Source organism: Scyliorhinus torazame, chromosome 14, assembly GCF_047496885.1.
Source record: "Scyliorhinus torazame isolate Kashiwa2021f chromosome 14, sScyTor2.1, whole genome shotgun sequence".
Lineage (NCBI taxonomy): Eukaryota > Metazoa > Chordata > Chondrichthyes > Carcharhiniformes > Scyliorhinidae > Scyliorhinus > Scyliorhinus torazame.
In genome coordinates this window covers 71,397,290-71,414,563 of record NC_092720.1, presented here as the reverse complement: position 1 = coordinate 71,414,563, position 17,274 = coordinate 71,397,290, and the positions used below count along the sequence as shown (strand labels likewise).

General features: G+C 46.6%; 1 protein-coding gene across 1 annotated transcript; it reads right to left on the bottom strand.

Moving 5' to 3' along the window:
* Nucleotides 1-5,966: 5,966 nt before the first annotated feature.
* On the bottom strand, nucleotides 5,967-16,973 carry LOC140389802 (large ribosomal subunit protein uL29m-like). The gene is made up of 7 exons (XM_072474338.1): nucleotides 16,864-16,973; nucleotides 11,283-11,428; nucleotides 10,210-10,270; nucleotides 9,873-9,969; nucleotides 9,470-9,600; nucleotides 8,533-8,628; nucleotides 5,967-6,713 (listed from the first exon to the last, which is right to left on the bottom strand). The coding sequence occupies exons 1-7, from the start codon at nucleotides 16,926-16,928 to the stop codon at nucleotides 6,599-6,601; spliced, it is 711 nt and encodes a 236-aa protein (XP_072330439.1). The 5' UTR covers nucleotides 16,929-16,973; the 3' UTR covers nucleotides 5,967-6,598.
* Between the last annotated feature and the right edge of the window lie 301 nt (nucleotides 16,974-17,274).

The following is a 17,274-nucleotide window of genomic DNA, read 5'->3' as shown; positions in this document are numbered from 1 at the left end:
CACTCATTCACGCCCGAGTCATATGCACCCTGTGCACCACCTTAAACTGTATCAGGCTCATCCTTGCACAAGAGGAGGTCCCGTTTACCCTTCGCAGTGCCTCACTCCATACTCCCCAATTGATCTCCATTCCCAACTCTGTTCCCATTTCAACTTGATCTTCACTACCCGCTCGCCTCCCTGCTTCCCCAGCCACTTATATATATTTTATATATATATATATATATAGTCGCTCCAGCATGGTGTATCCCGGCAATCTAAGGAACCCCTTCCAGACCTTTCGTGAAAAGTCCCTAACCTGTAGATACCTGAACTCACTACCCCTCGGCAGCTCTACCCTCTCCCTTAGCTCCTCCAGACTGGCGAATCCTTCCTCCAAATACAAATCCCTCACCTTGACCAGCCCCACTTCCCTCCACCTCCTGTATACACTATCCATCTCCCCTGGCTCAAACCTAAGATTCTCGCACAGCGGCGTTAGCACCAACGTCCCTTCCACCCTAAAATGCCCCCTCAGCTGATTCCATATCTTCACCGTGGACTGCACCACTAGGCTCCCTGAATACCTACTCTGAGCCATTGGCAATGCTGCCATCACCATAGCCCTCAAACTAGACCCCTTACAAAATTCCTCCTCCATCCTAACCCACTCTACCCCTTCTCCTTCCCACCACCGCTGCACCTTGTCCACATTCGCCGCCCAATAATAATGAAGCAAGTTTGGCAGCGCCAACCCCTCCTGCTGCCTCTGCCTCTGTAGCAGGGTCCTCCCCACCCTCGGCACCTTCTCCGCCCGTACAAATTCAGAGATGATTGTGTCCACTTTCTGAAAAAAGGCCTTTGGTATAAAGATCGGGAGAGCCTGAAAGATAAACTAGAACCTCGGCAGAAAATTCACTTTCACCACTTGGACCCTCCCCGCCAACGTTAAGTGCAGTGTATCCCACCTCTTAAGATCCTCCCTGGCCTCCTCCACCAGCTTCGTTAAGTTCCACTTATGGAGCCCAGTCCATTCCCTCGTTACCTGAATCCCCAAGTACCTAAACCTATCCCTCGCTACTGTAAATGGCATCCCCCCTAAATTAGCCCGCTGTGCCAGCTCATTCACCGGGAATACCTCGCTTTTCCCTACATTCAGCTTGTATCCCGAGAACCCTCCAAACCTCCCCAGCAGGCCCATAATCCATCCCATACTCTCCCAACGGATCCGAAACAGACAGCAAGAGGTCATTGGCAGGGAGCGACACCCGAAGCTCCCTCTGTCCCCTCATTATCCCCTGCCACTCTGCCAACCCCCTGAGAGCCATCGCCAATGGCTCTATGGCCAGCGCAAAAAACAGCGGCGACAGCGCGTACCCCTGTATAAGTCAAAGCTTCATGAGCTCATATCATTTGTCCTCCCCCTCGCTCTTGGCGCCATACACCAACCACACCCATACCACAAATCTCAGCCCAAACCCAAACCTTCCCAAAACTTCGAACAAGTACCGCCACTCCACCCGATCAAATGCTTTCTCCGATCCATGGACACCACCACTTCCGGGACCAGAGCTCTCGACTAATTCATCACCACATTCAACAGCCGTCTTACATTAATTGCGAGCTGCCTGCCCTTCACAAAGCCTGTTTGATCTTCTGCAACCACCCCTGGGACACAATCCTCCACCCTCCCCGCCAACAACTTAGTCAATACTTTCAATAGTGATATGGGTTTATACGACCCACATTCCACCAGATCCTTCCCTTTTTTGGGGATTAGTGTGATTACTGCCTGCTTCATCGTCTCCGGCAACTCTCCCTTCTCCAGTGCTTCATTAAACGCCCCCAACAGATGTGGTGCCAGGTCCGCCGCAAATTCCTTATAAAATTCTGCCGGGTACCCATCCGGCCCAGGGGCCTTCCCCAACTTCATATCCGATACTATCCAGCACCTCCCTCAGCCCCAGGGGCTCCTCCAACGCCTGCCTCTTTGCTTCCTCCACCTGGGGAAATTCCAGCTCGTCCAGAAACCACCCCATGTCCCCCTCCTCTCCTCCTGGGTCTGCCTCATAAAGTCCCTGGTAATACTCTCTAAATGCCTCATTTATCTTCCCTGGCTCTGACGCCACATCCCCAGCCCGAATCTTCAATATTTCCCTGGACGCAGCCTGCCTCCGCAGCTGGTACGCCAGCATGCGGCTTGCCTTCTCCCTATACTCTTATTGCACCCCTCTTGCCCTACGCAGTTGCCCTATCGCCCTCCCCGTTGTCAGCCTGTCAAATTGCCCCTGCAACTTTTTCCTCCTCCCAATCCCTCCACGGTGGGCACCCTCTTAATATTCCCTGTCCACCTCCACTATCTCGCTCACTAGACGGTCATGTTCCGCCCTCCTTTCCTTATTCGCATGAACCGTAAATGAGAATTTCTCCCTGGACCACTGCCTTCAGTGCTTCCCAAAAAATGCCCGCCGACAACTCCTCATTCTGATTGACCTCCACATAATCCCTAATCGCCAACCGCACCTTATCACAAAAACCTCCATCCACCAACAACCCCGAGTCAAAGCTCCACTCTGGCCTCTGCTCTCATCCCGTACTGAACCGAATATCCAGCCAGTGGGGTGCATGGTCAGAGATAACTATCCCCGCATACTCTACCCCCTCTACCCCAACCAAAATCTCCCGACTCACTACAAAGTAATCAATCCTCGAATACACCTTATAGACGTGTGAAAAGAAGGAATACTCCCTTCCCCTGGGTTCTGAAAGCGTCATGGATCCACCATACCCATCCTCTCCATAAACCCCCCCAGCTCCCTTGCCATTCGTACCCTACCCATCGACCTGGGGCTCGATCTATCCACCCTCGGCTCCAGGACACAGTTAAAATCTCCTCCCATGATCAACTGGTACGTGGCCAAATCTGGGATTGCTGCCAGCAACCTCCTTATAAAACCCACATCATCCCAATTTGGGGCATACACATTTACCAACACTACCGGTGCCCCTTCCAATACCCCACTCACAATCACATGTCTCCCACCTGCATCCCTCACCTCCTTTGCACTCACGAATCCCATTTTTTTGCTCATTAAAATCGCCACAGCCCTCGATTTCAAATCAAGCCCCGAGTGAAAAACCTGCCTGACCCCACCCCTTCCTTAACCTAACCTGGTGCTTCACACGGAGGTGTGTCTCCTGCAAAAAGACAACCCCCGCTTTCAAACCCATGAGGTGCGTGAAAACCTGCGACCTTTTCACCGGCCCATTCGGTCCCCGGACGTTCCACGTAACCAACCTTACCAGAGGCTTGTGCCTCCAATCCCCTCTACCGTCCGTCATCTTCCCCACTTAATTCCTGCCCCTTCCACTCTGTACCTAGCCCAAATGGCCCCTTTCTTCGCCCTTGACCATGTCATCCCTCACCCCCTGCTGTATCGCAGAACCCCCCCCCCCCCAAACTTTTCCACTTCCCCCCCCCCCCCCCTTCCACCTCACTTCCATTCACCAGCATAACCTGCTAGCGTGGCTGCCCCTGCCCAAAGGCATATCCTATTGACCTCCCCCCCCCCCCCCCCCCCCTCCCCTCCTCAGCTCAAAGAAGAAGGTCTCCTGCTGGCCTTACCCTCCCCCATCCAAACAAGGACTTCTCCTGAACTCCAGGTAGCCTTCTCCAAAAGCAAACAAACAGATGTTAAACACAAACAGTCCCATAAAACAGGAGGGCGGATGGGAACATCCATCCCCACATAAAAGTTTCACCCCTACAACTCCTTACAATCTCAACATTGAACAGAACCCCCCCCCCCCCCCCCCCCCACAAACAAAGGCGAAAATCCCTCAATCCCGACACCCACTTCAAACATGCTCCTGACCATTACGTAGTGCCAACACCCCGGTTCCCAAGCATTGTCCACTCAGTTCTCCCCCAGTTTATGCTCCTTAATGAAGTCTTCGGCCGCTTCTGGGGTCTCGAAATAATACTCCCGGCTTCCGAACGTCACCCAGAATTTCGGCGGGTAGAGCACCCCAATACTGATCTGCCGCTGGTACAGCACCGCCTTGGCCTTGTTGAAATCTGCCCGCCGTTTTGCCAACTCTGCTCCGATGTCCTGATATATCCGGACGTTATTTCCCTACCATGTCGCAGCTACGCTTCTCCCTGGCCCACCGTAGAATTTTCTCTTTCTCCACAAATTTATGGAGTCTCACGATCACCGCTCGCGGCGGCTCCCCAGCTCTAGCCTCAGAAACCTATGCGCTCGGTCCACTTCAGGTGCCTTATCTAGCACCCCTTCTGCCACCAGCATCCTCAAGACTTACCTTGTGGCACTCACACCTTCCACTCCTTCAGGCAGGCCCATTATTCGCAGGTTCTGCCTTCTCGAGGCAGTCTCCTGCTCCTCCACCTTTGCCCTCAGCGTTTTACAAAGGTCTCCTAGGAACCCCACCTCCGCCTCCAGAGCCACCACACGATCACTGTGGTCCAAGATCACTCCTTCAATCTCCCTAATCTGTGACCCCTGCACCTCCAAACACCTCTCCATCCGCTCCAAAGTACTCTTCAGGGGTGCCACAGCTTCTGCAATGGCCTTTGCATGGTCCTCATGCATTTCTTTCCTCTGTTTATGGAATTCCTCCTTGATAAAAGTCATCAGTTACTGTATCTGGGGCCTTACAACTTGCCGTTCCCCACCTGCATGCTGGAAGAGATGTCTGTGAAGCACAAGACTGTTTCACCTTTCCAGCCAAACCTCTCACTGTTTTCTGCCGGGTCTGGTGATCAGAAGACATACCATTCCAGGGGTAAACTACTCCTCTAACATTCACCTACGCCTTTTCATCACAATTCCACCTGGATCTTGGTAAAAAGAGCCCTTTTCTGTGACGTTGAACAGGAACAGCCCTTTGTGACCAATCACTCCATGGTCACAAGCGGAAGTGCCCTTTGGCATAAAATGATGAAGGAAATAATGAACTGCTCATGGTCTTCTGCTCTCATACCTTTTCACCGATGCTGCGACAGTGGCAGGTATGCCGTCTCATGCCTGGGAAGACCAACTGGTGAACTAAAGCGAGTTCCAGCTGAGTTGTGGGAGTGCACCCTTCTCTTTGCCCCCCAAGCTTGCTTGACTGGCCCCAATGCCCATTGAGCCAACTTAGCAGGCATCATCCTTCCATTTTTTAAGGGCAGTTTAGTCGGGATTCGAACCCGGGTCTTTGGCACCATAAGCAGCAGTGCTAACCACTGTGCCCCGTGCTGCTCTTTGCATCATCCTTCCATGATGTCATCCTCCAGGTGCAGTGCAAGCAATGGCAGTGGCCTGGGGTCGGCTGTTTTCCTTTGAAGGGACAACAGCTCTCATGGCATCTAATTAGATGCCTGACCCATGTCCCTCCCCACCCCACCAAAACACAGCTAGGAGTCCTGCAAACAACCGAGGCAGGGCCACCTTGGCTTTCCAGCCACTTGTCCAGACCTCTTGCTTTAAGTATATAATTCAGCATTACAATATAGTCCCAGGTCCGTCATTTCATATTCTTTCGTTTCCGAATACTTCCGACAGATCAAGTACCTCAACTGTGGGAGAAAAAAGTTGGATCTGTGCTAGATTTCAGAATTTGCTGGTCTTCCGGGGGGGGGGAGAAACATCTATACCCCTTAATTCAGTGCATTGGGGACAGAATATGATCTGCATAATTTCCCTTTATTGAAGTACAACCTCTATTTGTCTGCCACTCATAACTGTCCATAACCTAAACAATCCTCTTATTTATAACAAACTGCTATGGTTTAACTTATACCCAAGTTTAGATCATTTGTAGAAATGAAAATGAGGTTCCAGTGCTGTTGAGTGAAAAGCATGTATTTTACACTCTGTCTGCTTTCTGTACTCTAGTCACTTAGTGCTGCGATGTGTAAAATAATTGTGAATGAGTGGCATCTTTGTTCCACTAACGCTGAGCTGAATTTTTAATGTTTTAAAGGGTACATTCCAGCAGATGTGGATCTCTAAGCAGGAATATGAAGAAGGAGGGAAGCAATGTGTTGAAAGAAAATGCCCTTGAACTTAAAGAAATTAGTTATGGATACGTTACCTGTGAAGGTTTTACAACTGTCTTATTTTCTTTTGTCCCAAGTAGGGTTCTCAGGAACAGTGCTCAACCTCTTGTACACTTTTTTTATGGGTTTCTTTGTATAGTGGCTAGATACTAATGTATATTTTATAAAGGTTTTTTTAAAAACTGTTCAGCCAATTTTATTGATCAACTGGGTCCCCAAAGACATACATTTATAAACTGCTTCAATTTACTATTTGTATTAGATGCAAATCATGCCATGTTCAAATAACACCAAATATGTCACACTAGTGATATTTTTGTAACAGTTTATCTTGTGCCTTTTATTGAATCAGTTGTTTACATGTCAGCCGAAGGTGAATCTAGAAGGAACAGTGGGATAAACCTACCTGCAATAATCCTTATCAATTTACAATTTGTATGTGTACTTCAAAACAAACTTGCATAGACTGTTTAAATTATGCAACTCCAGACAATAAAACATCTTTTTATTTACAAGTTTATTTTCACATTTGTACATTTTCTTCACATTGCAAGGTTAACTTTGTGCTGATGCAGATCGCTGAGGGAATTTTTCACGTAGAACTTTTTCTTCCTCCTTTTTTGCCTTCTCGGCATTGTTCTTTTTATATAGATGTTTTTCAATACGTCGCCTAGCACAAATAAAATAAAGTTTGTTTTTTTGCATGATACCATTTTGCTAATTTCTCCCTCGACCCTCACTGTCTCTGAATTATCAGACTGCTTGTAAAACATCCAGTACTGAATGAGCAAAGATTTACTTCAACTAAACATTGGGAAGACCAAAGTCATCAGTCCCTGCCAATAACTCCATGCTCTCTGGCAACTGCCTGAAGATGAACCAAATTGTTTGCAACCTTGCTGCCTTTTTTGACCCTGGGATAAGCTTCCAAACGCCCATATTGTGCCCTCACTAAGGTTATCTATTCCATCCTCCAATTACTGCTTGACTACTCCTGCCTCATCTATTTATTTTGTTGCCACTAGACCGGACTATTCAAATTAACTCCTGGCTAGCCCCCCTCATTCTAGTGATGTGCTCATCTAAAACTTTGTTCACCGATCAGTCCCTACTGACTTACATTATCTCCTGGTTTTAAAAAAAGACTTAAATTCTCATTCCTATTTTGAAATCCTGTGCTCCTCCATCGCTAAACTGTTCCAGCCCTGTAACTCTCCAAGATATCTATGCTTCTCCATTGCTGACATCTTAGCATCCCAGATTTTAATTTATCCACCATTTGGAGGCAACCTTTACCTCCAAAGCTCTGACATTTCCTCCCTAAATCCTTCCAGCTCTCTAAGATCCTCCTTAATATCTACCTCATTGATCAAGCTTTTCCTTATCTGCCTTAATATTGCTTGTATGCTTAGCAATGCTTCTGTAAAGTATCTTGGGATGCCAAAGGCACTATATAACAAATTTGAGAGGGTATGGTACCTGGCCAAGTGCCATTCTTCACACTTATGCACCAGAGCAGTCTACTGCTGCCCTCCACCCATTTCTAGCTGTTATCACTGAATGCTAGCTGGGAAGGAGTATTGTTTTGTTTTTCACCTACTCTTCCAAGGTGGAGTCTTTTGTAAAAACCATACCTAATGCCACTGAACAGGCCATCGTAAGTCTGTATTGGTGGATATTCAGATTTGAGATCTGTATGTTTTTAATTAGTTGAGTTTATTTATAGCTACAGAAAAAATCTTCCAGTAGCAAAGCAGCACAGGCCACACAGTACTGGTTTCCTGGTTGGGTGACACTTTTGGTAAAGTTCAAGTTAAGCTTTAGTTTGGTGTCGAGACCGCTAGGGTATTAACTCTATCTTTTACCACAATGTCATGTTTAAATAAATTTTACCGAAAAACAAGTTAAAACATTACAGCACAGTACAGGCCCATCAGCCCTCAATGTTGCTCCGACCTGTGAAACCACTCTAAAGCCCATCTACACTATTCCCTTATCGTCCATATGTCTATCCAATGACCATTTGAATGCCCTTCGTGTTGGCGAGTCCATTACTGTTGCAGCCCCGGGACCCATTCTGCTCCGGAAACATGTGCGGGTGCACAAATCAGACCCACTGGTGGAGAAGGTACATCTACTCCACGCAAATCTGCAGTACGCCTACGTGGTGTACCCAGACGGCCGACAGGACACGGTCTCTCTGCAGGACCTGGCGCCCAACATTGATGGCTCGCGGTAAGAGTGGGAGGGACTCCTGGTCAGCTATATTTGATACAGGGTGGCGCCCATCAAGCTATAAACTGGAAACAAACAGATCAGCCATGATCTTAATGAATGGCAGGATCAAGGGGCTGAATGGCCTACTGCTCCTATTTTGTATGCTCTTGCTCTGAAATATCACATGTATGGTTAAAAAATTAATGGGTGACATTACTGTAAACATTGTAAATTCAGCTGAATGCTAAACCGATAAAAATCTGATTTATTACCTCACAAAAATATCCACGAATGGTGGTGTGTAAAATCGTTTTCTTCTGTATATCTTGTTTAGGTACCAAGGAATGGGCCATTCCCTAAATTTGTGCCTAGTAAGAAGAAACCGATAAAATACATGCCCACCACTTTCTATTTCACCAATTTATCAACTGTAACATGGAAACTTAGTATAACAGCAGACAGTATTAGAATGCAAACTACCTTGAATAAAACTGGTGGAGTCACTGATTCTGGAAAATTTCCATGGTAGGATTATTTGTTTTTGGATTGGGAAGTCTCATCACATCAAGTTCATGATAACCATCAAAATTTCAAATTAAGCTCCATAATATTCCTGTTTTCAGTGATTCTGTATTTTTAAATTCTTCCATTTCTATCAGCCATTAAAAACGCATGCAGTACAAGTAAAAAATAATAGAACCGATTGCTGCTCCTCAAGTTCTGGCATCCTGCGTAATATTATTTAATATTGTACGTTTGATATTTGTATAACTTTGATAGTGAGCATACCATACCAGAATGATTAATACCAGTCTGTTCTATTCATCGGCTTGCTCAGTGGTAATATTCTTGGACCGCGGTGAAAGCTGTGGGCTTTGGCCCCACACCAGGCCTCAATGGACAATTCCATAATAAATCTAATTGTGTTTTGAATTGTCTTTATGTGTAGATCTGCCATACCACATTTTTATATTTACATAGCTTTTACTTCTGAACTATTTAGAGAATTGACTAATCCTTCACCTTTAGATAATTTTAGACACTCTGGATCGATTGAAATGTTAACATAACAGAAGAAAATAATTCAATTCTAACACAGCCTCTGTAACAATGAGAACTCAAAACCAAAGTTTAAATATGTGTTTTTTATGAAAGATATGCACATCTGGCAAAATACATTTCAATGTAATAAACAAACTTGTTTCTCACCATATGTTGTGCCCAAAGACGTCCCTCCTCCAAGCTCCAGGACGGCCTTTTTCCTGTCCAGTCTGCAGCAGTCTCAGAGCATCTTCACGTTCTTGAACAATTGAGTCAATTCTTGCCATAGATCGTTCTACCTATTAATAATAGGACATTTTTGTCTATATCTTTCAAATATGGAAACCAGAGAATACACCTCTGTTATAATTAGTGTGCAATATTTGTGGACTGGAATAGTTGAAGAAGACCATGATAAGCTGCTGAGTCAAACCCAAGTCACACAGAACCACAGCTAACTTAAATTGTGGCAAACCTTTTTAATTCATCTTTGGAAAGTATTGTAGTTTTACAATGTGAATTAAAATCAAGAAGTATTAGGTCCAGAATAGTCTGGCAGTTTATTCCTTACTTTCTTTACGCGCTCTGGACTTGGCATTTGTAATCGTTGTCGCTTTGCTTCTTGCTCTAAAGTCAAAAGCATATTCTTTTCTTTGAGAAGGACATACCTGCAGCAAGAATATAATTAATGTTATCATGAAACACAAACAAGTGAAAGAAAGCTCAGGATCAAGAAAATTGACTTTTCCAAACAAACATACAGCCCAGAATGGTTACAACAGGGACGACAATTTAGCCCATCCAGTCCATGCCAAATGACAATCATCACTAAAGTACTTTTCTCACAGTAGGAAATTATTTTAAACATCTGGGATTAGACTATACAACTAAAGCACCATAAAATGTACCAGAGCTTGTGTAAATCTTCATTGCTTTTTATTCGTAGCTGTTTTGCTGTCCAAGGTGCGCCTAGAAAGCAAGTCCAATAGCACAATTTAGATTCCACAATCAAGGTGGAAGACGAATCCTATAAAAGTACAAATTACCAGGGTTGAAAAAGATATGTTATATTAAATAGTGATTAAATGTGTTTAGCTTGGGTTGTAATATCCTGAAAACCGGAGGAAGGAAAGGGTGTGAGTAACAAGTTTTACAACTTTGAGATCCTAGAAAAACAATTGAAAAAATTTATAAATTTCAAATTCAACATAAAGTGGAGGAAGAGCAGATAGGGTGGGTGGTATGTTTACAGATTGGAACAGCCATGAAAGTGGAATGGCTATCAAACTATTAGAATAGAAACAAACAATACTAGAACATAAAAGGCCGCAGGCTGGAATTGACAGATTATTTTATCAAAAGGCGATTACCAGTTTTCTAATATTTTGTTTGAATTGTTGGAAAAACTTCTCCATCAATGGCATCCTTATTGAAGATTTGGGTTTTATAAGGTAAAAATTGTGTGGAAAATAATTGTTTGATATGTTAAAGAAAGTAGTTTTAGAATTAGAGGTGACGAAGATCGACTTGTGGACAGAGAAGATAGATCAAAAATAATGAAAAGCCACTCGGGTTGTAACAGTTAATTAGATTAGTGAGAGACATGAAGAAACTACCAATAATTCAAATAAAATGTTTATTGTCTCAAAGAACATGGAGACAATGGTTAATTGCACTGCAAAAATTAATGTGAGGGAAAACAGTTGAAAAAGTAGATGGATTTAGACCAGCAATGTGTCTGATGCCATTAAATTATAGATAACTATAGGTATGAAGGAGAGAGAGAGGAGACATCAATCAATTATGACAACTGATTTGAGGAAAAAGACATTCTGTACTTTGGAAGTGCATCATGCTAGTTTCTTTTAAATTAAAAGTTTATATAAAGACAACCTACAATAAATAGTTCAAAATTATGTAAATGTCACATGTAAATGTGTTTAGAAAGTATCAATGTAGGATTTTGCAAAAAACAACTTACCAGATTTTACAGTCTGTTCTCCCCAGTTCTTACGGTCATCAAAGAATTCCTCCAGCCCTTGACAGAAATCAGAAGTGTGCAGGGATCTACACTGTAGACTCAGGCTCGATCCTAGCCCAATTTTCTGAAACTTGGTCAAGTTTTCCCTTTAATAAAAGGAACATGGAACATGTTGACAAGTTATGGAATGCCATCTTCAGTTTACAAATCAACTTAATGAACAATGATTCATTGAAATATTCCATTTTGTTTCAATGTCCATCATTTCAGGAGCTCCAAATGGACATGTTTCTTGATAGACATTTTCATTCCTTTCTTGTTTCCTCCCATTATAAATCATACTTTGCTTAGTCGAGCATCTTGGATGCTGTTACTTGTGTGATCAGCTAACAAAATGTTATTACATTTTTGAGGTTATTAACTTCTGTCACACTGCTATTTGTGAGTACATCTTTGTTTTCCCTTTTCCAGGTCCCACAGGTTACTTACAATGCCATATGTAATTATTTAAACGGTCAAACTCCTCCAAGAACTTAAAGAACCAAAGCTGCCATCTGCTCCCATCTAGAATTTACAGCTGAGCCAAGTCCTGGGAAGTGTGTATATTAAAGACATAGGGTTGACTTAATGGGACAAAAACAGAGTCCTGCTTGGCGGCGAGAACGACACTGCTACTTAACAGCACTTTTTGGGGCCTTGGCGAGGCACGCTCTGCCGGAGCCACACTTACCTGATTTCCTGCACTGACGAGCTTAGTTCACCAGTGTAGGAAGTGTATTTGCAGATCGGGGTGTCATTTTGAAATGCGCCCTGATCTTTCGACCCCCTCCCCAACACTCCATTGCGGCCTCCGGACATCCACCCACCCCCCCTCCAACTGCACCCAACTTACCTCTTAGGGTTCCTCAAACACCATCTCACCCCACTTCCTAAAGGCAAGGCACCTCCAGAGCCAATCCAGGGCATGGGAACCAGGCATCCGAGCACTTCCAGTGCCCCTGCCAGCCTGGTAGTGCCATGTTGGCACCCTGGCACTGACAGGCCCAGAGCCCGACCACCGGGGGGGCGGGGGGGGGGGAAGTTCTCTAATGGCCTGGGACACATCCACCCCCCAGTTGCCATTATGCCTGGTCCATGTTTGTAGAAACCAGTGATAAACTACGCCCTGGGAGAATATGTTGCAAACATATAATAATCTTTATTAGTGTCACAATTAGGCTGACATTAACACTGCAATGAAGTTACTGTGAAAATCCCCTAGTCACCAGACTCCGGCGCCTGTTCAGATACATTGAGGGAGAATTCAGAGTGTCCAATTCACTGAATAAGCACATCTTTTGGGACTTGGAGGAAACTGGAGCACCCGGAGGAAATCCATGCGACGAGGGGAGAACGTGCAGACTCCACAGACAGTGACCCAAGCAGGAAATTGAACCTGTGTCTCTGGCAATGTGAAGCAGCTAACCACTGTGCTACCGTGTTTCAATGAGCCTAATGGTTAATTTAAATATGTTAATCTGGGTTTTGCCTATCGAGGGTGAGATCCAGATCGCGGCATCTTGAGAGATCTTGTTAAATTTTGCGCGCCGAATCTCGTGAGGCATCGTGCAAGATTCAACAGCTGTGTCACAAGGCCATTAAACTTTTTAAAAAATATTTTTTATTCTCCTTTTTCACATTTTCTCCCAAATTTACACCCACCAACAACAAACAATAATCAGTAACAAATATGTCAATCCCCAAATCATAGTCACCATTAACACACACTGCCCCCCTCCCCCCAACCCTGCCACTCACCACCCCCAACTAATGTCCGATGTTATCCAGTTCTTGAAAGTGCATGATGAATAATGCCCATGAATTGGAGAACCCCTCCATCCTTCCCCTCAGTTCAAACTTAACCTTCTCAAGAGTCAAGAATTCCAAGTCCCCCCGCCACGCCAGGGCACAGGGTGGAGAGGTTGCTCTCCATCCCATCAGGATCTGCCTTCGGGCGATCAACGAGGCGAAGGCTACAACATCTGCCGCTGCACCCGTTTCCAACCCTGGCTGGTCCAACACCCCGAATAGGGCCCCCGAGTCCAGTTTCACGTGCACCACTTTAGAAATTACCCTAAAAACCTCCTTCCAGTAATCCTCTAGCTTTGGACAGGACCAAAACATATGAACGTGATTAGCCCTCCCCGCAACGTTCACACACATCTTCTACTCCTTCAAAGAATCGGCTCATCCTCGCCCACGTGAGGTGTGCTCTATATACCAACTTCAGCTGTATCAGCCCCATCCTCGTGCATGAGGTGGAGGCATTCACTCTCCGGAGCACCTCACACCAGAACCCCTCCTCCATATCCTCTCCCAATTCTTCCTCCCACTTTGCTTTGATCCCTTCCGGTGGTGCCTTCTCCTCTCCCAAAATAGCTCCGTAAACCGCTGACACAACCCCCTTCTCCAGTCCCCCCGTCATCAGCACCTCCTCCAGCAGTGTGGAGGCCGGCTCCACCGGGAAGCTCTGTACCTCCTTTCTGGCAAAATCTCGAACCTGCATGTATCGAAACATTTCCCCCTGCTCCAGCCCATACTTCGCTTCCAGCTCCTTCAGACCTGCAAACCGACCCCTAAGAAACAAATCTTTTAGTGTCTTAATCCCCTTCTCCTCCCATTTCCGAAAATTTCCATCCCACCTCCCTGGCTCAAATCAGTGGTTCTCTCATATCGGCTTTTCCCTTGACCCTGCCCCCAACCCGAAGTGTTGGCGAAACTGGCTCCAAATTCTCAATGAAGCTATTATTACCGGACCCCCCCCCCCCCCCGCCCGAGTACTTCCCCGGGGCTATCGGGAGCGGCGCTGTTGCCAGTACTTTGAATCCCGACCCCCTGCACAAACTCTCCTCGCTCTGACCCAGCTCCGCACCTTCTCCACATTCGCCGCCCAATAGTAATACATCAGGTTCGGAAGACCCAAACCCCGTCTGCCTTCCCCTCTGTAGCCACACCTTTCTAACTCAAGCCACTTTCCCTGCCCGTATGAACAAAGTAATCCTTCCCTCAATCTCTCTGAAAAAAGCCTTTGGCAGGAAAATCGCAGGCATGAAAAATAAACAGAAATCGCGGCAGCACGTTCATTTTAACCGCCTGTACCCAACCCGCCAGTGACAGAAGAGACCACCCCACCTTGACAGATCAACTTTCACTCTCCCCACCTAACTAGAAATGTTATACCTGCGGAGCACCCCCCCCCCTCACTCCCGGGCAACCTGCACCCCCAGGTACCTAAAGTGAGTTCCTGCCCTACGGAATGGCAGCCCCCACACCCCTGGCCGAGACACCACAAAATACTCACTCTTGTCTAGATTTAGTTTGTACCCCGAGAAAGACGTAAACACTCGAAGCAGCTCCAATATTCCCCCTATCGACACACTCGGTTCTGACACGTATAACAGCAAATCATCGGCATATAAGGACACCCTATGCTCTATTCCCCCCCGGCACTATTCCTTTCCATACCCCCGACCTTCTTAATGCGATGGCCAATGGCTCAATCGCGAGTGCAAACAGCAGGGGGGACATAGGACATCCCTGCCTAGTCCCACAGACAGTCCATTCCACACCCTAACCATTCTCTGAGTAAAGAACCTACCTCGGACATCCCTCCTAAATCTCCCACCCCGAACCTTATAGTTATGCCCCCTTGTAACATCTACATCCACCCGAGGAAATAATCTCTGAACATCCACTCTATCTATCTCCCTCATCATCTTATAAACCTCTATTAAGTCGCCTCCCATCCTCTTCCACTCCAAAGAGAAAAGCCCAGGCTCCCTCAACCTTTCCTCATAAGACCTACCTTCCAACCAGGCAGCATCCTGGTAAATCGCCTTTGCACCCTTTCCAATGCTTCCACATCCCTCCTATAGTGAGGTGACCAGAACTGCACACAATACTCCAAATGCGGTCTCACCAGGGTCCTGTACAGTTGCAGCATAACCCCAAGGCTCTTAAACTCAAGCCCCCTGTTAATAAACGCTAACACACTTTCGGCCTTCTTCACGGCTCTATCTACTCGAGTGGCAACCTTCAGAGATCCGTGGACATGAACCCCAAGATCTCTCTGTTCCTCCACATTCCTCAGAACCCTGCCGTTGACCCTGTAATCCGCTTTCTTTAAAACTTCTTTCTCTTCTTTTTTGTATTCCTCCAGAATTTCCCTGGGACCAGACTTCAATCTTCTCACCACAGTCTAGGCGGGAGCCATCTGATGTGGGGCATCTCACCTACATCGCGTCCTGGCTTCGGGCCTGCCGCCTCGGCCTCCGTTTAGTTCCGCCCCCGCTGCTCCGACCTCCGCGCTGGGCCCGACGCCTCAGCACCCGCCGCCCGACACCCGCGCGGGGTTCCTCGCCGGTTTTCAAACCAGCCCCACTTGCTACCCGGGATGGCCCCAAAGGCTACCCGGGACGGCCCCAAAGGCCGCCAATAATCGGGGGGGGGGGGGGGGGGGGGGAAGAGAGAGTGAAGAATCGGGGAAACCCCCAAAAGCGCTTCAAATAGTGGCCATCGGCGGGAGCTCTTCTCGATGCGGCCGACCCTCTTGCAAACGCCATTGGGAGTCACAAGGCCATTAAATCATACCCACTATTCTGCAATTTAAAAAAAATGTGTTCATGTGGCATGGACGTCGCAGGCTAGGTCAGCATTTATTGCCCATCTCATTGCTCTTGAGATGGTGGTGTAAGTATACCCACAATGCTGTTAGGGAGAGTTCCAGGTTTCTGACCCAGCAACAGTAAAGGAAAGGGCAATATATTTCCACGGTATAATTGTGCGTGGCTTGGAGGGGAACTTGAATATATGGTGTTTCAATGCATCTTCTTGGTGGTAGTAGCCGTGGATTTGGAAGCTTCTGTCTAGGAAGTCTTGATGAGTTCCTGCAGTGCATCTTGTAGATGGCACACACTGCTGCCTCTGTTCAGCCATGGCAGAGGGAGAATGTTTGTGGATGGGGTGCCAATCAAGTGGGATCCTGGGTGGTGTTGAGGGTTGTTGGAGCTGCACTCATCCAGACAAGTGGAGATTATGCCATCACATTCCAGGCTTGTGCCTTGTATAGGCTTGGGGGGGGGGCAGGAGGTGAGTTACTCGCCGTAGGATTCCTAGCCTTTGACCTGCTCCGGTAGCCACAGCTGGGTAGTCTAGTTCAGTTTCTGGTCAATGGTAGGCCCCAGATGTTGATTGTTGGGGGGGGGGTTCAGCGATGCTAATGCTGTTGAATGTCAAAGGGCTGTGGTTAGATCTTCTCTTGTAGGAAATGTGTAATGTGAATATCACTTTTCCAGGTCTTGCTGCATTTGGAGATGGGCTGCTTCAGTACCCGGGAGAAGTGGCGAATGGTGGTGAACATCCCCATTTCTGATCTTATGATGGAAGGGAGGTCATTGATGAAGCAGCTGTAGATGGTTGGGCCTAGGTCACTGCCCTGAGGAACTCCTGCAGTGATGTACTAGAGCTGAGATGATTGAGCTCCAACCACCTTCCCTGATACCAGGTATTCCCCTCGCCCTCGCCCCTACCCCCAGGTACTCACGCGCCGACCCCGCCTCTGAAGATGCCATTAAACCGTCTGCACCAGCTCGCGATGCGCGCCGCCATCTTCCACCCACAAGTCACAGCGCCGCCGGTAACCAGGCAACCGGCCTTCCGAGTCGCTCATTGGTCAATATGAAAACCGAAATTAGTTTTCGGTCGTTTTCCGTCCCTAAATAGATATCTAAAGATTGCACTGTGTTTCTGAGGCCAGGACTGCCCAGTCTATGTGTCAGTACCAAAATAAAATACTGCGGATGCTGATAATCTTAAATAAAAACTGAAAATGCTCTCCTTTTGTCAGCGCTCACTTTAGCCCTTCACAAAGGTTCTTCAAAACTAGGAAGGATACAATTTCGAGGTTTATTAAAACAACCACCTGTCTTATTGTAGAATATGATGGCTGATCCTG